Raw genomic sequence first — 20766 nt, 5'->3', positions numbered from 1 at the left:
AGGAAAATACATATATGAACATGACAAGCGCCCTTGCAAGCGCCGATTTATAGTCAATTATATTAGGGCGTATTCAGAAAGAAAGCTTGAAACTTATAAGCGCTTATCGGCGCTTGTCATGTTCATATATTTTCCTGCGCAGGTTACCAGCACTGACAGGAAAATATATGAACATGACAAGCGCCGATAAGCGCTTATAAGTTTCAAGCTTTCTTTCTGAATACGCCCTTAGTAATTTTAACTGATAGGATCTTCTTGGATATGATTAATTTTTGATTAGAGGTTTCATCAAGAAAATATGATTAATAAGGTTAATAAGTATTAAGTAAATTTAAAACTAAATAAAAATAAGCAATTTGGTGGTAAATTTGCAATAATATAATTTTTGATCGTTCTAATATTTTTTATGTGGTAATAGGTAATGTTATTTGTCAGTGTCAATTCGAAATTGTTTATTGTCAGTAGGTCGTAGTAGGTATCACTAATCAAATCTGGTAATTCGATTAAAATTTTGATTCACATTTCATTTCAGAAATCATTCCGTACCTAAATAAAATCATGTGTAAAATTTTCAAGTGTTAAGAAACTGAATAGATCCTCCATAAATCGCGCTATCTCTTTGAACAATATTTTTCATTAAAATTAATTGTGTAATTGCTGTTATTTTTCCTTTTCTAAATTGTTCAATTCATTACTTTAAAAAAAATATTTAAACACTGAAAAACATGAGTCAATCACGTCTTGCATCATGTATACCATTGCCTATAGATAATAAAATACTTATAAGTGTTGTTGAAAAGGCAAAAGATTGGGCTTTAATGCATGGTGTTGGGATGAGGGATAAAAAACATTTTTCAAAGGACTCAATACAGGTAGAGTACACATTTTGTTGTAATAAACTTGAAAATAACTTGATAATGTTTCTTTAACTAATAGTATGCACATTAATAAGTACCAAGTATATAATTTAAATAATTATATATATATAAATGAAACCCGTTTTCCTTGGTCACGGCATCGCGCGTGCACGGGTGGACCGATTTCGATAATTCTTTGAAGTACGAGGATGGTTCTTATGGAAAGAAAACATAAACATGTACCACGGGTGAAGCCGGGGCGGACTTATAGTATTAAATAAATCTTATTGCAACAATAAACCTTTTGCCTATATATTCTTAGATGGCTAAATCTTCATAGTTTTTTCTTGTTGAGTGGGGTCTATAAATAGACATTAATCATAATTCAAAAGCCAGTATATAACTTTTTCAACAGCTTTGTAATAGAGAAAAAAAGGTTTTTCAGAAGAGTACTGAAAACTTAAGCCATCTTGTTTAAACTGCACAAGTAATTAAAAAATAATTGTTTTTCATTTTATAATATATTTAAAAAATGAAACCCGTTTTCCATTGTCACAGCATCACGCGTGAACGGGTGGACCGATTTAGATAATTCTTTTTTTACTATATTCCTTGAAGTATGAGGATGGTTCTTATGTAGAGAAAACATAAAAATGTACCATGGGGGAAGCCGGGGCGGACCGCTAGTTTTAAAATAATGTTTAAATACTTTGTTTCAGATTGCACCCTTTGTTTTGCTACCATCCCCCTTTCCTCGCACAGAATTCACAAAAGCTATTGATTTGCAGCCAGTTTTGAATGAACTTATGCATAAAGTAAGTACATTTTATTGTATCAAATAAGTTTTATTATTTAAATGTTTAATGAGGAATCTTTAAGAAATCTATAATAGTGAAAACAGTAGTAGTTTAAAAAAAATTGATACAGTATAATATTACAACAGTAGTGTACAGTGTATATGTCATAATCACCTGGTTGAATCGGCTATTTGATTGAGTGACTAGCAGGTTCATTGAACGACAACATTTAATTGAATGCCTAGGCCGAATGTTGATTTAACATATGTACTTGAAATTAATTAATACAGGGTGTCTCAGCGCCGATTTTAAACTTTAAAAATTTGTATAAAAAAAACAAATTGTATTCATAATATTTTTACTGTAGTAAATTAAAGTGTATTAGTGCGGATTTTATGTGCAGAATATTACACCGTCAAGATGTCTTCCATCATGGTGAATGCACTCTTCAAATCGGACACGCAAATTTGCCGAGACGCGCCGAAGGATGTCCGCTGAAATGGCTCTCACTTCTGTCGTTATTTTAGTCTTCAACTGCTCCAAATTTGTAAGAGGGGTATCAAAAACTCTTGCTTTGAGACAACCCCATAAAAAAAAGTCAGCGGGGGTTAAATCGGGAGATCTGGGTGGCCACAATATGTCTCCAGAGCGGCTTATGAATTTTCCCGGAAATGACGTATTTAGTGCGTCCCTAGCAGTGTTGGCTGTGGCCCCATCTTGCTGAAACCATACATCAGACTTGTCAATATCCTCTTCTTGCAGCTAAGGTACAAAAAAGTTACCGATGGTGGCTTAAAGAGGCAGCATGTTGTCTAAGTGAGCGTCTTGGATGTTCCGTGACCGCAGCGGCGACGCGGTCGATGTGTTCAATCGATCGCACAGGTCTATTTCGTGGTCCAATTGAATGATTTAGTAAACATCCTGTCGCTCTAAACTTCTCTCCTCACGACTTAATTAATTGAGTACTCGGGGCATCACTCAAACGGTGGATTTCATAGCGACTACAAATTTACACCGTTTTTCACTCAACGAAAACGTATTGCATAAGTACGCTTCTACTGCGTACGCACGGTGCGTACCAGACCACTGCGCCATGGCCACAAAAAAATCCGCACTCGTCACCTATCGAACGCTACCACTCCCCTCCAGCTAACTCCGCAGGTTGCCGAGAAATTCGTGTTTAAAGTTTAAAATCGGCGCTGAGACACCCTATATTATAAATAGTATAGTTCAGCTTTGTGTATTCGAATGGACTTAACAATGTTTTTTTTTGGCAGTAATAAATCTTAGGACCTCTTGTGTTCAGTGTTAACTATTGAGAAGTCTAGTCTAGTCTAGTCTCTACCTTCATGGAATTTTTGTAGTATTATCTAAATAAATAAATTCTAAAACCAATACTTTGATATGAAATTGATTTATATATTTTTGTGATGACCAACATTTGATTGCATAAAATCTTTGAAAATTAAATCCCTACCAATATTATAAATGTGAAAGTAACTCTGTCTGTCTGTCTGTTACGCTTTCCCGCTTAAACCTCTCAACCGATTTTGATGAAATTTGGCAAAGACAATCCTTAGACCCTAAGAAAGAACATAGGCTACCTTTTAACAAAACAGCACGCGGGCGAAGCCGCGGGCGGAAGCTAGTATTAAATATTATTTAATAGTCTTATTAACTTCCTGATAAGTTTATGATGGACAAACATTTCTTCTAATGTTCTTTAAATGTTGTAGTAATTAATATTTATTATCTGTTTGCTTAATGGACAATGTATCGATTTCATAAAGAGAAACTAACCAACAAAGGGCAAATTGCAAAATATTTTGTAACCAAATTTTCCGTAATTTACACTGGATAGGAAATTGAATGAAATGCTTATGATTACACTTGATCGTCCTTTTTAATGTATAACATAGTGTACTGACCGGCCAAATTTATACATTACTTGACTTGACTTAATCTGGCTTTCCAAGCCAGAGGTTGTGGGTTCGATTTCCACCTAGGGCAAATATTTGTGTGATGAACATAGATGTTTGCTCTGTGTCTGGGTGTTAATTATCTATATAAGTATTTATTTAAAATTATATATATATGTATGTTTATCAGCCATCTGGTTTCCATAACGCAGGCTTAGTATGGGAACAGACCATGCTGTGTGTGAAAATTGTCTAGAAATATTTATTTATTTATTTTATTATTACTGCCCCGTTGGTACAGTGTTTAATGCTTGAATCTAGAAACAAGGGTTACTGGGTCCAATTCCCATTGGTAACTGACGAAAAAAAATTGTATGGTCTGGCAGGAAAAAGAAGGCTGATCAACTACTTATCTATGTCTTTTTGCTCATTACAAAAAGTACTTTTGATATTAGTTTAAAGTTTTTTGATATCTGTAATAGTTACGGATTAATCGCCTGTGCACACTTTACGATTACACCCTGTATATAATAAGTACATAAAAAAATGAACAACATTTAATACATGCGTAAAATAAACATATTCTGTAAGCATATTACGAAATGTTGTTTCATATAATTGTAATTCTAAGGACTTTTATTTTTTACTTTAGGTGGCACATGATGATAAATTCCTTGAGAAAACGCTCCAGAATGCCCTACAAGTGGATGATTTTACAGCAAAGCTCTATGATGTTTGGTTAAAAGTTCGTGAAGAGGGAATAGCACAGGTATATATTATCATTGATACTAGATATATTTAAACTTAGGGTGCACTCACACACATCAGTCACCGTCACGGCACGTCACCGGACAGGATTAAAAAAAAATATGTATCAATAGTTCTAGTATGACTCTGTTCCCACACGACAGTCGCCGGCACGAAATCTATCAGTGACGTCCCCGGTCAGGCACGTCAAATAATCTTTCCATACATGTATCATACTTTTATCCCCACTCACCCGGTGCCGTCACGTCTCAGTTCAGTCAGCGTCGTGCTACCGTCAATTGCTACATGTTCTCTAGCGTGACACACGTCTAATCACTCACTAACCTGATGTATGTGTTCAATGATTCAGTCAAACCGGCGACGTGACTGACGGACAACATGACGGTGACTGGTGTTTGTGGATACGTACACAAACCGTCACCGATCAGTCATCGGTGACTTGACGGTGACTGATGTGTGTGAGTGCACCCTTAAACAGGCTATGCTTCTAAGGTTAAATCAAGGTCATAATGATTAGATAATTTCAGTTACTAACCAAAGATAGTTTATATTTTAATAAGAATTTATGATAGTTTAAATGAAAGTTATAACCTTGACCTTATTTCGATTTGTCCAAATTCCTTCTATCAATGCTAGAACATGTATTATTGTTTTCTCTATGGTTTACTTTGCTCGCTTTCTCGTTATACATAAGGGGTGATGTGATAAACAAAAAATGTGTCGTGGTAGCCGATATCATTAGGCATGCTGCGTTCTGACATCATGCTGGAGTCGCGATGTCCGCACACGGAGAGCCAATGCGCGAAACACACGCCATACTGCTCGTGGAAGCAAGTGGAAATCAACAGCATAGCGTCCGGGTTTGGCCATCTTGGGCCAGTCTCGCGGGAGATACAAAGGTAGCCCACGGTGGAGTGTGCTGTATCGCTGTGCCAATGGTCTAGTAATTGGTGTGCCAATGGATAGAGTGGCCGACACTGTACCAATATGCAATGTAGGCGATGTAGTTAGCGCGGTTTTAAGTGGTGGTGGACTGGGGTTATTTTTTGTATAGGATTATAATATGATTTTTTGTGTTATCAATTTTAGTGAATATTCTGAAATGTGAAAGTATAGACTATAGACTTGTAACGCATTAGCAGAAAAAATGGTGGAGACGAATAAAAAATATTTTTTATTATATATTTTAATTTGTTTTTTTGATAGGATTAAACATCTCGATAAAGTATTAAAAAATATTTATGCGGTATACTTTGCATTATAAGCATTTAATATTAATAACAATATAATATATAATAGTTCTTTGTTTTTTTTTTAATAATTTGAGGCTGATGTAGTAACCTGCGATTATTAGTCGCAAATATTTTTACGTAACACCGCAAATTGTTTTTTTGTAGCAAGGCAGTCTAGCTGTAAATAAAGGAGTATATAATTCAATAAAGGCTTAAAATGCACTCGGCTTAGTATAATATACACGTTTCACTTGGCACAGCGATCAGTTTGCAATGTGGGCTTTTATACGACATCATCTTACAGTAGATAGATGAATGTTAACATTACTAACTTTTGCATTAGTGTGAATATATAAATGCATCTTTATTATAATTATGATGTTAAACACAAGGATCTAGGGGTCTTACACAGAAGCGTAGCAAATAGGAATGCATTTTACATAGATTTTTTTTCTTCGATAATTATTCCAGAGATTATTCCAGAGGTCATCATCCTCAGATCATTAGTTGGTGACATATTGCAAAAGTAATGCATGTTTGTTTGTTTATGCCACGTCACGTTACATAGCGTATCTGTGTTGAAGCACATATAAATTCATCCAAGTATTACCTACACAATTTTTTCTTTTTTAACTTTCAAGTATGTGGTTAAAAATGTCTTATATGATCAGTTATTTGGTCATTTTATAAGAGTGTCAGATTAAATCGAATTAAAATTGATTAAAAATAGACAATTGACGCTACTGTGTGAGAACCCTAAATGTTATGTCATACGAGAAGCTTAATTTATTTTCTGCGGTATCTATATTATTATAAAAACTTAAATCACAGAATATGTATATTTAATTTTATTCGAAGTCCGTTATAAGTACATACATATGTATAATATAAAATAATTAGGCTAAATATGAAGTCGGAAAACTATATATTTTAGCACAATATGGAATCGCAGTGCACGGGAACTACCAAGAAAAATTGCCTATAGGGCTGTAGCTATAGATGACCCGCCATTTTTATTTTCACCCATAAAGGATCAAGTATAAGGCTTGAACAAAAAAAATTTATCATAATCACTTAGCTTAGGTACCTACGATAATGATCACCTTTTCAGGTTAGTAAATAAATACACTTCTACCAGGACTAAAGTCATAATTTGAGTAAACTTACCTAACTACTACATTCTTAATAACATTTACTTTAAAACAATGGTGACACAGTGAATATAAATATAACACTAGAGACTAGTAAAATATAGAAGAAATTGCTTTCCGTTGAAATTTAATTGTACATATTATGTTTATTTTGTAAAGTCACATCTAATCATCGTTTATCATTGTTAGTTTCAATTCTGCAAGAATACTCAGTTTGTTAAGATATTAGTTGTTCGATAACATTGTTTCATTTAACGGAACGATCGTGTATCGATGTTTTCAATGGACAAGATGGCGGGAATATTTTAAAATGACGTCTCAAACTCATAAGCCGGGTCCACACAGAGCGAGCAGCCTCGCGAAGTATCTTGGCCAGTGTGTTCGTGACTTGATCGGGAAAACGCGTGTGCTGCTACGTTACTCGGCCATTTCACGTCTACACTGATCGAGTTGCCAATGATATTTAAATTAAAAAGTTATAGATTAGCGCTCCAGGAGTGGCACGTCTAAATCTAGCAAATTAATCACATATCCTCAGTTTGCTCCTTTTAGCTTACGATAAATGAAGCTTGCCAACTTTATTTGACGTCTAATCGTATGACGTGTGCCTTAGTACAGTATGTATATTAGCAATTGCTTCGCGAGGCTGCTCGCTCTGTGTGGACCCGCCTATTTACCGTCTAAATTCTTACCTATTCCATTATAATGCCTTCTTTGGCTGTGTGTTGTTTGTTTTTAGGAGGCTATCCTCTAGGTTATATTTAAAGTTAGAAACTCTTCTTAAAAAGACGAGTGTTACAGTGTTGCAATGGTTATTGTTGGGGAAAACAAAGGAAGGATTCGCAGTAAATATTGACGTATTATAATTTATAAACAACTTGTACGTCAATTAAAGTCGCGGGAGTAGCGTCATCTGGTGAAAATAGACGTTTAAAATATCTATTAAGATCTAAATTTATTTGATACTATACGCTTTTCATAATATTTATATTTTATAAGAATGTATCGTTATTTCGAGTGATATATATGTCAATTTAAAAACAAATTTCATTACAAAACATCGATTTTTTTTACTTTATTATGATTAACTGATCCATTGTCTCATACATATACTCACAAATAAATACAGATTATAAAAGTTCGTTGTATATACATCGGTGTTAATATTCATAAATTGTTCAGGATGATGTCAACATAGTTACTACATATGTGTGCAAAAAAGAATAATAAAAATCATAATTGACTAGTACATCTTATATCCACTAAGGTACTAAATATAAGGCACTGGGTTATATATGTAGTTAACATAAAAATTACTTATGTGCAGAATTATTCTACAGTTGACGAAGCCTTTGACTGCGCGACCGACCACTAAATATAAGAATAAAAAATGGCATTGTATACGTTTTTGGTGGATTCAGAAAGTAACATAAAACTCTCGAAATTTCTCAATCTATTCTTTTTGCATCGGTGCCATTATGATTTCTGTGAGGTCTTACGTCATGCTACGGTCACGATTCCGCTTTGTCAACTGTCCCAATGATTGGACAAAGTGTGATGTAATAACATTTTTCAGTCGCTCAGCCTCGGCCTGTTCCGTTCGGATTATCTGATGCAGCAGCCGGACAGCAATCGGATAAAACAAGTGGAATTTAACACGGTCGCGGCGAGTTTTGGCGCCATCACGTCAAACCTGCCCGCCATGTATCGGTACCGGCATTGCGTTACTTGCTATGAGCGTTTACCTTAACGGATAATACGATTTAGTTTACGTAAACTGTATAGTGTGATTGACCCATCGACTTGCATTGACCAATAGATGGCGTTGAATATTTCTATGACATTTGTTGTAGCGCCTCTAGCGGATATTTATGATATTAAGTCAATAGAGATTTTTGTATTTTGAAAGGTAACAAGGAAATATGAGGCGTCACTAGCAAGAGTATCTTCTATTTTTGATTAACTCAATCGTATTATCTCAATAAAGATGGAGGGATAAACAGAGATGGCAGCGCGTCGTACTTATTTGAAAATTTTTCTTTTTCATCGCTTGTTTACTTATTTGTTATCTTCCGAAAATAAAATGCCTTTTCTTAAGATAATTAAAATAATATATTTGTACATTTACTACCATTTCGTACGTCTCTGTTGTCTCTAGTCAAGTTTTCCCTCCAAATCAATAAGTAATTGTTTTAATTTTCGAATCTACGAAGCGATTCGAATAAAAAAAGGTTCACGCTCATTAAGTTCTTCGTTCAGATAACATCTCTCATGTGTTTTGCTATATCTTGTCTATGCACGCTGTCACTCATATATTTGTCACTGTATGTAAGAGCTTGTCTATGCCCTGTCTTTGTATTCGCGCTTGCTTATCTATGCACTTTATCTATGACTATGTCTAGCATGCTTGTTTGTTTTATTGTATTTTTTTTGTTATATTTTGGACGTACGTATGTATATTATGGCGTATTTATTTATATTTTTTGTGTAATTTTAAAATGTATTTGCGTGCATGATGATATTGGCTTGTTAAGGTTAGTTGAGAGATGTTCCCTGACCATCCGCAGTGTCGGTAAATATAAAAATAGAATTGTCTATGCCAATTTGTTTTATTGTTATACTTTGTCCATTCATTGCTGGGATACGTTGGAGCGGACATCTTTCAAAAGCTTAAATAAGTGTTAAAATAAATACTTAAAATATTATAACACTATGGTTAAATTGTGGATGCGTCTGATAAATGTTCCAAATATAATTCTAATATTTGAGCATACTCTGTTGCCAACAACAAAATGGGGAATAAAATTAAAAAAAAATACATATTTTATCTGAACAACAAAAAAAAATTGTTCTAAGGTATATATGATGTGGTTACGTATTGTATCAATAATATAAATAATTGTGAGACACTAACGTATAATTGCAAATACCTAGTAGGTATTATAATAAAAAAATGCAAACTCATGCTTATATTTTACATTATAAAAAAGTACACGTCATACATATTTATATGTGTACTTATTTAAGTACTTAAATGTTAATAAGTTTATAGCATCTTATTTATTTTTGAATACATAATGGAATTTAATTTTACCGTTTAGGTTTCTATGTCTGAAACAAATTCCATATTCATAATAAATGTTAATACTAAATTTAATCTCCTATTTTAATTTATCTCGCGAAACAGTAAAAAAATAAATACATTACTGAAACCTTAACTCCTGTATTTATTAAAACCATTATATTTAAATACATTTTATATGTTTAAATACTTATAGCTTATAAACAGTATAAACTATAGATGTGATATTTTTTTTAATCTACTTTTATATACTGAATACTCATTACTTTTCATATATAGCATGCAGTAAAATGTTCATGTATTTAGTGTAACATTTGTGTTGTTCGTATTATTTAGAAAAATAATATTTTTATTGTATTAAATGTTTGAGTTGTTTGTTATTTTAATTTATGGTTATTCTTTTCGCTTGGAAATCTTGTTTAAGTACTCGATGATTGATTATTAAAAAAATTATATGATACGTAAAGGTTTTTGTTCTTGTATAAAATATTTATTTAATTCGCATTAAAAATCTGAAAAGTCAATACATATTTATTAATCGTATTTAATTGCAACATTTATCAATCACCGAGTACCTTCATTCTTACAATTTTCCTATTTATAGTTTGACATTTTTTCTTAAATACTATGTCCTGTATTCTGTATTAATCGACATTTATATTTCGATATTGCAACAATATTACTATTACTTTTATTTAATAATTTTTAATTTCACAATATCTTGCAATTATCGAATATGTGAATGAATGAGCATGTATTAGGGAACATTCATAAATTACGTTACATGTTTATAAAGACGGGCCAATAAATAATACGTACTATATACGCAAATTCACATACACAATCACACATAAACACACACATGCACGCACACGCACACGAACGCACGCACGCACTTACATACGCACGCACACGCACATACGTACGCACGCACGCACAAAAATACAGACGACATAAAAAAATCTCGTCGTCTAGTCAGAAATGGAAAACGTAATTCATGGATGAGCCCTTTGTATTAATACAATTTATGATAATGAGAAATTTATAGTGGGCCGTCGTCACAATGGGCAGCGTTGGGCAAGTAGACGTAGAGGCAATCACGAATATAGAGGGCCTAAATGTCTATGATCGGCAGTCATCAATGTAGATGTTTGTTAATTATTTATAATCGCCGTAATGGCGGCAAATATCGACGATCATTTGTTGGGCCAACGCTGCACTGCCCGTTGTGAAGAGAGCCCGTAATAGTAAATTCTTTGAAGTTAATAAAATATTACAGCCATTCTTCTATAGATAACAAAATTTATTGAAAGTTCATATAATATGTTGGTAGTTACACAAATAATGAAATTGCCATTTAAGAATAATCCTTTTTGCATTACAGTTATGTCTTGAGGCAGTTAGGCCATGGGGAGCTCATTAAAAATGTAAGTATGACTGTTTGAACTTCCTAGTTAGCTTACGAACTATATGAACTAGAGCATTCAGGTTATCAGTAAAATAATGTTTGAAATCGGTCGAGTAGTTCCCGAGATTAACGCGTTTACAAGAAAGCAAACTCTTCATCATTAAATTGTTACAATAGTAGTGATAAAAAAAAAAAACAATATAAAATAATATTGATTTTTATTCCTTCAATGTGATAAAACGAAGGAATCGTAAGTTAGTTAACACAGATAAATTACGGTACATTTAGATCAAACGAGCGAATGCTCATCCTAACTTCACTATGTGAAATTCTTTTAGTGTAAACAGGCGAAGAGTATTCTTTCGTGGTTCTATGTGTCGGGGCTTGTTATAATGCGGGCGTAATAAAAGAAGAAATAACTATGCAAAGGTTATATTTCAATAACTACATAAACTTATTAATATTTAACCTATGCGACCCACCTACGTCCCGACAAGCCCGTCGCTGTTCATGCATAGTGCACAAACTGTTTATATACGAGTTACAACTTACACTGTGTGCTTCATTTGTGCTACACTTGTAATTCGATAGCTAGTAATTAAGCTTGTCGACGCTACATATGCAATGTAGCGACGACTGAATACTGAATGCGAGTTTTCGTTTACACTAAGCGTTCGTCTACCCTGTGTTCGTTTGGTCTAAATGCAACTTAGGCTCTATTGTATATTATAGATGCCCGAAAACCGTGCGCTCTCCGGTCTATGTTCAGGCATCATAGAAGCATACGATCTCTTCGCTGTACCGTCTGCTGTGGTCATATTCGTCGTGGAGGAGGTCTCTTACAATATATGCGACCAGCGGTTCCATGAATTTGAGATATCGGAGAAACGGCCTGATATTATGGTAAGGCTTTTTTTTCTAACATAATATAGTAGAATTTATATCAATTATGCAATCACTAACACTATTATTAAGTTGTTTTTTATTCTACCATCAAATGGATCTGTGTCATCCGTACATTAAGGAAATAAATTAAATAAAGTTACTTATTTAAGAAAATTCTATTTATAAAATTGTATTTTTTTTTTGTGAACTAGCATTATAATATGTGGTAATATGTTAGCATCAATTGATTTAAATAAAAATTGAATATCTAAAGTATTAATATTTATTTCTTAGATTTTTCATGTCTTCGTTTATGGGAACAATATTATTTATTTCAGATTTATAGGAAAACGTTGGGCGAAATATATGAAGAGACTGAATTGAACGATAAAAAGCAACTTATTTTGTGAGTATTATAAAAAGCGAAGTCTAGCGAAAGTTATCTGAAACGCTCGGTCTGGACCATTGAGGTATTATTATAGAGAGGACACCACGAACAAAATATGTGCGACAAGTGCGGTGGCGCGGGGGGGGGATTGAGTCATACACTTTGTAGATATTCTGCCTCTTATTACTTAAAAATTAAAGCCAATCAATGTAACAAATAAATATTGTTTATCTCGTTAAAAAATATGAATAAACTTATCAATTAAAAGTTTTAAAACCAATCAATTTAACAAAAAAAAAATAGTTTGAGACGATTGACTCTAACTAGTGTTACAAATAGTGTAGTAGCGATGGCCTCTAGTACGTAGTACATAGTAACTCAATGGTCTGGACCCGCCTATTCAACCAGTTTTGCTGTTTTTTTCGGACAATTTCGCGAGTCTAGGACTTGGTTGCACCATGTTTTAGTTATAGTTTAGATTAATGTCAAATTTAACAGTAACCGTGACTTTTACAGTGACTGCGTTATGTGTTGCATCAGTTAATTTTTTTCGCATAAGCTATAAAAGTCGCAAGTCAAGCGCTATGACAGTTATTTAACGTTAACAATACCGGTTAAAGCTACAACAGTTAATACACTGTGTTTCAGTTGTCGGTGGCTTCTCCCTTTTGAATGTTACGGTAAATTTTACGTCTTATTATAAGGAAACTAGCGGTCCGCCCCGGCTTCGCCCGTGGGCACATGTTTAAACTGTCCTATCTCTCAAGTTGGATGGAACTGCACATGGTGTGCGAATTTTATTATAATCGGTTAAGTGGTTTAGGAGTCCATTGAGGACAAACATTGTGACATGAGATTTATATATATATTAAGATTAAGATTGACTACAAAGTTTTTATTGCTAAAGAAACATGGTGCAACCCAGCCTAGTTGTTTACGCAATGATTTACACAAATAATTATTATTTCAGAGATGGCCAACCAGTGGCCGTAGTGTACTACAGGTCGGGGTATGAGCCAGCTCAGTATCCTTCCACTAAAGAGTGGGACGCCAGACTGCGCGTGGAAAGATCCTCGTATGTTATTTATTTCTTTACTTGCTGTGCCCCGCGATTTTACTTGCATTGCTCCGCTCCTGTTGGTCTTAGCGAGATGATATGTATAGCCTATATCCTTCTTCGATAAATGGTCTATCTAACACCCAAATAATTTCACACATCGGACCAGTAGTGTCTGAGATTAGCGTGTTCAAACAAATAAACTCTTCAGCTTTGTAATATTAGTATAGATTGGATGGAAAATTTCTTTCTTTTAGCATACCTTGTTAATAATAACGACGATTTTTGTATCTTTTAATCTTGCCAAAGAAGTTTCACTTCTGACACGTGTGCTCGACATACATGCTGTTTTTTTCTTACATTACATCTTTTCCCCACATTATCTCCACGCAGAGCGATAAAATGCCCCTCCATTCACTACCAACTGGCGGGCACTAAGAAGGTGCAGCAAGGTCTCGCCGCGCCCGGCATCTTACTAAGTAGCGAGTTTAAGCGTCCTGACTTAATTTAAATCTTTTTCGCAAAAAAAAAAGGACAAATTACCTTATTTCGGTCACAGAGCGTTCTTCTTCCCACATTTGCTATAGAAAAAAATTACTTTTTTTTTCTTCCTATAGAGCGATAAAATGCCCCTCTATCCACTACCAACTGGCGGGCACTAAGAAGGTGCAGCAAGGTCTCGCCGCGCCCGGCATCTTACTAAGTAGCGAGTTTAAGCGTCCTGACTTAATTTAAATCTTTTTCGCAAAAAAAAAAAGGACAAATTACCTTATTTCGGTCACAGAGCGTTCTTCTTCCCACATTTGCTATAGAAAAAAATTACTTTTTTTTTCTTCCTATAGAGCGATAAAATGCCCCTCTATCCACTACCAACTGGCGGGCACTAAGAAGGTGCAGCAAGGTCTCGCCGCGCCCGGCATCTTACTAAGTAGCGAGTTTAAGCGTCCTGACTTAATTTAAATCTTTTTCGCAAAAAAAAAAGGACAAATTACCTTATTTCGGTCACAGAGCGTTCTTCTTCCCACATTTGCTATAGAAAAAAATTACTTTTTTTTTCTTCCTATAGAGCGATAAAATGCCCCTCTATCCACTACCAACTGGCGGGCACTAAGAAGGTGCAGCAAGCTCTCGCCGCGCCCGGCGTGCTTGAAACAATCATGTCGGAGGGTGCGATGACGTCACGAGTCCGGGATATATTCACAGGCCTGTACTCGCTGGACTTCGACGAAAATGGGGAAAGGGCTGTGGAAATGGCACTCGCTGATGCTGAGAAGTGAGTATGACGTGACACGCGACATCTCAAGACATCACACGTGACAGTAGAATCACATAACATAGTTGAGTTACATGACGCTCGTCGTCCCACATGACACTCCACACGTGACATATGACATCACACGTGACACATGACATCACACGTGACACATGACATCACACGTGACACACGACATCACACGTGTTAAAACATAGATAATACATGACGCATGTCGTCTTATACATACGATGTCATTATTTACAAGTATATTTATTTCAGGTTCGTCTTAAAACCGCAACGCGAAGGTGGCGGTAACAACTTGTATGGAGCTGATGTAAAGGAAGCGTTGTTACGAATGAGGCACAGTAGAGAGAGGGCTGCGTATATACTTATGGAGAGAATATTACCGCCTTTGGTAAGTTATATTTGTTTGTTAATGTTACATTTAAGAAACATAAACTCTCGAATAACATACACAAACAAAAACTGAAATTCTCCTACATATTGACAAACATTTAACCTCTTCCTCTTTTGAAAGTCGGAAAATTGTGAACGAACGAAGGAAAACAAGTTACAATTCAACATATTTTTTTTTTCGACACTTTAATCTCTCTTTTGTTACCATCTATTTTTCATTCAGTCTATCTTGATATGTAAATAGATTGACTCGGCAATACTAAAAATAATTATGTATACTAAAATATGAAATTATTATTTTTTTCTTGTGTTTTATTTCACGCCAGTATTATACATATTTTAGAAATGAAATATTTTAACGGATTTTAAACCCGATTTATTCATTATATTATTATCCCGACGTTTCGCACACTGCAGCGAGCGTGGTCACAGGGAGACAAAACGGAGCTAAAATGTAAAATCCGTTAAAATCTTTAATTTCTTATGATTTTTTATCATTATTTTTTAGGTATCTGGCTACGTAGTGCGTCCAGGTGCGACAGTGCCACCGCCCTTGAGTGATTTGGTGTCAGAATTGGGCATTTTCGGCGTCATCATTGGGTTTGTAAAAACTTTTTTAATTAGAATTTTTTATGTTCTGCCGACTTTAATGAATTGTGTCGGAAATATTTTGTTACTTTATAAATGAGAAGTTTTTTATTCAAGTACTTATCAGCTATATGGGTGAAGTCCAAAATATTGACGTAAATGACACAATAGTGACACAAAATGTTGTGCGATAGTGACACAAAAGTCGCACAGAAATTTACACTAGTGTAACACAATAGTGGCACAAAGTGGTAGCAAAAAACTATAAAGTTGAGGTTACATTAGGAGTTATAGAAACCTAGTTTTAAAAATAGAAAAATAGACATCAATATCTAAATTATTTTCAGACGAAATTAAAACAAAATTATAATCTAAGAAAAGAAAGGTTTAATAAAGTCTCCAAAATTTAAAGTTTATGAAGTGGTCAGTTTTTTTTAGTGGAGTAATTGCTTCGACGTGGCAATCGGAAATCATATTTCCATATTCACTGCTAGGTGCTATTTGTAACTTTTTTTTCAGTTCTTAATAATCTTCTTCCATTTTTGCCATACGTTGCTGTTGTACTCTCATTTGATTAAAAAGTCTGTGATAACCTTTTTTCAAAGTGAGTACGCTATTACGAAGCTCTGTATTTTCTTTCCGCAATTTTCGTTCAATTCGTCTTTGAATATTTCGGGCAATGGATTCCAGGTTGTATAATGGGATATTCATCATCTTGTGAAGCGTTACTTCGAATAGTCTGTTCTGTGTTTGTTGCTCTTGGTCTATCTCTTAGTTCATTAAATTGTCTCCATTTTTTCCTTCGTTCTACTTTTTGTTCTTCTGTCAAAACAGCTGTCTTGGTCTTGTACAATTGTTTTGTCCTTTCTAAATTCCTTTTTTTAAAGCTTCAAATTTTTCAGGATTATCTTTTTTTAATCGTTCTCTATATCTTTTGGACTATTCTGCCGAAGTAAGTGTCATCTGAAAGTTAAAAAGAAAAAATGTCTTATTTCATGCCTATTAGTCGGCTTGTTACGACCAACAGTCTAAATTTGCCACTATAGGCAAAGTATTTTGGCAGAATTTTTACTTGACAAAAAAATTAAAATACTTCCTGAATTCCAAAAATATTTCAAACTATTCCTTTAATTAATAAAAATAACTACGTTAAAAATAACCGAACTTCAAAGCACTAATCCTTTAGTATTAACCTTCAAAACGTAAATCTATTGTGTCTGCTATTCGGCGTGCGACGGGCATATTCTAAATTAAAACGATCCCAATAGTTACTCAATTATTGATAGCTTTCTCAAATGCTAAACAAATATACCTAGTACTAAGTGTATCTCAACCTTATTATGGTAGCACAATTGTGGTGACACAGAAATTGTACAACTGGTGTTACAAAAGTAATACAAAAGTGTCACAATTGTGAGGTAGCACAGTAAGTAAATATTGATTACTCTGAAACTACACTGTGAATCGTATTAAAATGAATATTACGCAAACACCCATGCTTTTTTTTACCTAGAGCACTATTGAATTATAATTAAAACACAAGACTTACCGTAAGAATCGTTGAATAACCTGCCGAAAAATTTCTGACCACACTAATCCACTTTGAGTTTAACAATGCGAATGATACAATACGGCCGTTATTCTCTAGCTGTTATAGACAATTACGCGCAGTGTTGTCAGTCCTCCAAAGCGAAACCTACCTTGTTTATAGTCTATAGAAACTGCCAATGAAAACGGTTGCACAAAATAAGTAGCACAATTGTTTAAAATCGCACATAAATAACAAAAAACAGTAAATAAGCATAATATTTCAGTTTGTTCCTTATAGCCTACGTGAAAAAGGTTGCTCATTATACGTTTTTGCTGTAGAATTCAACATTCAGCCTATAAGTTACATAGAACTTGTTCAAAAATATCTTTAAAGTTCACCCTCCAAAATTATTATGCCGTTTTGTACATAATTTGGTCGCGTTAGTAGATAAATTATTTTATTTACTCTGCTATTGAGTATTATTCTATAACATTGGGTATTTGGCATGCTGGACAAATAACCATTTAATTTAATAGTAATTGTCGTAAAATTCTATCAGACATAGTTTTCAAGAAAAATGTTTGGGAATTTTTTGATTGGGCAAATGTGTCAAAATTTTGGTCTTTACCCATATATTAAAAAAAATGACAATTTATATTAAACCTTCTCTTTATTCACCCTTTTGAAGTAAAACTTCTTTAGGCGCGTTTAGACTAAAATTTCAAGGTCGCGCCATGGCAATACCGCTACGTCATGGAGTAAGGCGACAATGTTGGTATCTTTGAATCTTGCCAAAAAAGTTTAACATCTGACACGTGTGTTCGGCATACACGCTCTTTTTTATATTTTTATCAATGTTCCATTTTCCTAAAATAAATCATGATTTTTTATGCTATCAGATCCATTTGTTTTTAAGTATATTCACTAAAACAAATTCTGCATGAATTTCTAGTAATTTTTTATCATTTTATCGGGTTTTCTTAATTTTTTTGTGTTTTTTGCTCTAGGAACAAAGATAAGATATATTGCAACCGTCAAGTTGGTCACATGTTGAGAACTAAACTAGCGGACGCGAACGAGGGGGGCGTGGCCGCGGGACTCGGCGCTTTGGATTCGCCGTATTTACTTGATTTATAATAAAAAAATGTTATTATGTTCAATAAAAAATGTTTTTTTTATGTTGTATAAATGGGGGATCGGGAAATAAAATTTTCATGAGATTTTCTTTTTTCATTATTTTGTTATAAATACATATACCGTAATATAAATAATGCTGTTTTTATGTTGTGTGTGCTGTATAAATGGGGTTGGTATGGAAAATTGCATTTGAACGATTTTTTTTTTCAATTTTTGTTATGTGACTGAACATAGGACGCAATTTTCGACGCCTTTTTTTGTGATATTAGAGGAAACATGTAATGTAACCAAATTAAAAAAAATACGCGTCTATATTTTTTTAACTATTCAAGCCACTTTTATTGCAATAGCTGTCCTAAAAAAGTTGCGTACGTACGTATAACTATGATTTGTAAATGTACGCGTTTTATTTATAAAGAAAGAAAATATAAATACCTATAAATCTTTTTACATTTATTTGCACTTTATTGTATTGACTTATATCTCAATGAATTGCTATGATATTTTATATTGTATTTTGATATTTTACGATTGGTTGTTAATCGCGTATTTGTTTTTTATTTTTATACCATTATTGTAATTTTTATGGAGATTTGATACGTGAAATGTCGACATATTATATAATAAATATATGTATAGAAAAAGGTACTTATTGCGTTGCCTGATTTTTTATATTGTTAAACATACAATATATACACAATACACATATTTTTTTATATCGTAATTATGTTATTAAAAATACTATAATATAGATTTAAATCTTGACTTGTACTTATGCTTTCCGTATTTTCATTATTCAACATTCCTAAATCTAATGTAAATACCATGTAATTTATAAAGGAATTGTGAATTTATATGCAAATATGTTTTTAATGGTATACTTAGGTTTACGCACATAAAATTGTATAAGTGTATAGTTTTAAGAAAATCCACGGTGATGTCGGTGCTATTTTGGCATATATAAAATCGTTTTAGAAATGTAGAAAATGGAAATAAATATTTGAATACCAATGTTGTGTTTTTCTTTTTCCTTCTTCATTTTGGGCCGATTTTTCTATCCTCGGCTGAAACTTCCGTTTAAAATAACATACATAATCAACACAATGATATAAAAATGTGAAATTAAAAAAGCAAACATTTTAAAAACATTATTAAATGATAGTGTTACGGTGCATTTACTTCAAACGAGCTAATGCTCATTCTAACACCACCATAATATCTAATTCTTTTATGTAAACAGGCGTAGAGCATTCTTTCGTTGTTCTTAGTGCGTTCGAAACTATTTTATGCAATGTTCTAATACTGAACAACACTGTATACGAGTTTTCGTTCACACTAAAAGATCACGAAAGAATGCTCTTACTCTAGCTCTATGTTCGTTTGTTCTAATTGCACCGTAAAGCGCGTCACACACGGTGAAGATACTATAATATTTTATCTTAAGATACTGTTATATTTTATATTACAGTATCTTAACGCTTCCGGTATCAGCGTTCGGACCATCATTTTTCTTTTTGTCATTGCGTACCACCCACCCCTGTAGAACCGCCATCCTGTTACAAATGACGCGAAATTTTGTGGGTCATTTGTAACAGGATGGCGGTTCTACAGGAGTCTTAGTACGCAATGACAAAAAGAAAAATGATGGTCCGAACGCTGATACCGGATGCGTTAAGATACTGTAATATAAAATATAACAGTATCTTAAGATAAAATCTTCACCGTGTGTGACGCGCTTAAAGCGCGTCACACACGGTGAAGATACTATAATATTTTATCTTAAGATACTGTTATATTTTATATTACAGTATCTTAACGCATCCGGTATCAGCGTTCGGACCATCATTTTTCTTTTTGTCATTGCGTACCACCCACCCCTGTAGAACCGCCATCCTGTTACAAATGACGCGAAATTTTGTGGGTCATTTGTAACAGGATGGCGGTTCTACAGGGGTGGGTGGTACGCAATGACAAAAAGAAAAATGATGGTCCGAACGCTGATACCGGATGCGTTAAGATACTGTAATATAAAATATAACAGTATCTTAAGATAAAATCTTCACCGTGTGTGACGCGTTTAACACGTTATAGATATACATCACAGAGCAAGTAATGATACACATTTGGCCGCTGTTTCACCTGACCTTAAGTGACGGTTTGGTAGAGTTATTTAGTTTTCATTGTCTTCAATAATAACACTATATTGCCCCACTAACAAAACTTTCAGAGTGAATAAGTACGTAGTTATGCGAAGAGCTGGTCAAAAAAGTATTGATTTTTTATCCACTCAATCT

At 33.8% G+C, this 20766-nt stretch overlaps 1 protein-coding gene across 6 annotated transcripts; it reads left to right on the top strand.

The window, feature by feature from the left end:
- The first annotated feature begins 456 nt into the window (after positions 1-456).
- Positions 457-19483, top strand: LOC149897593 (glutathione synthetase-like). 6 transcript variants are annotated; one of them, XM_090116059.1, is made up of 13 exons: positions 457-872; positions 1577-1672; positions 4226-4342; positions 8301-8434; positions 11191-11233; positions 11947-12117; positions 12438-12505; positions 13458-13562; positions 13938-13996; positions 14670-14817; positions 15079-15214; positions 15725-15816; positions 18343-19483. In XM_090116059.1, exons 1-13 carry the CDS (start codon positions 726-728, stop codon positions 18470-18472), a joined length of 1446 nt encoding a protein of 481 aa, XP_089972185.1. In that variant the 5' UTR covers positions 457-725; the 3' UTR covers positions 18473-19483. The 6 variants fall into 6 exon arrangements, with proteins under 6 accessions (XP_089972185.1, XP_089972188.1, XP_089972183.1 ...); XM_090116062.1 differs by lacking the exon at positions 13938-13996 and adding an exon at positions 5071-5220 and having other exon boundaries at positions 14611-14817; XM_090116057.1 differs by lacking the exon at positions 8301-8434 and adding an exon at positions 5071-5240.
- Positions 19484-20766: the final 1283 nt, after the last annotated feature.

This window comes from Colias eurytheme, chromosome 25 (genome assembly GCF_061535395.1).
Source record: "Colias eurytheme isolate Ceu_HAF_F1 chromosome 25, ilColEury1 Martin Lab GWU primary, whole genome shotgun sequence".
Taxonomy (NCBI): Eukaryota; Metazoa; Arthropoda; class Insecta; order Lepidoptera; family Pieridae; genus Colias; species Colias eurytheme.
This window is presented reverse-complemented; position numbering and strand designations above follow the sequence as displayed.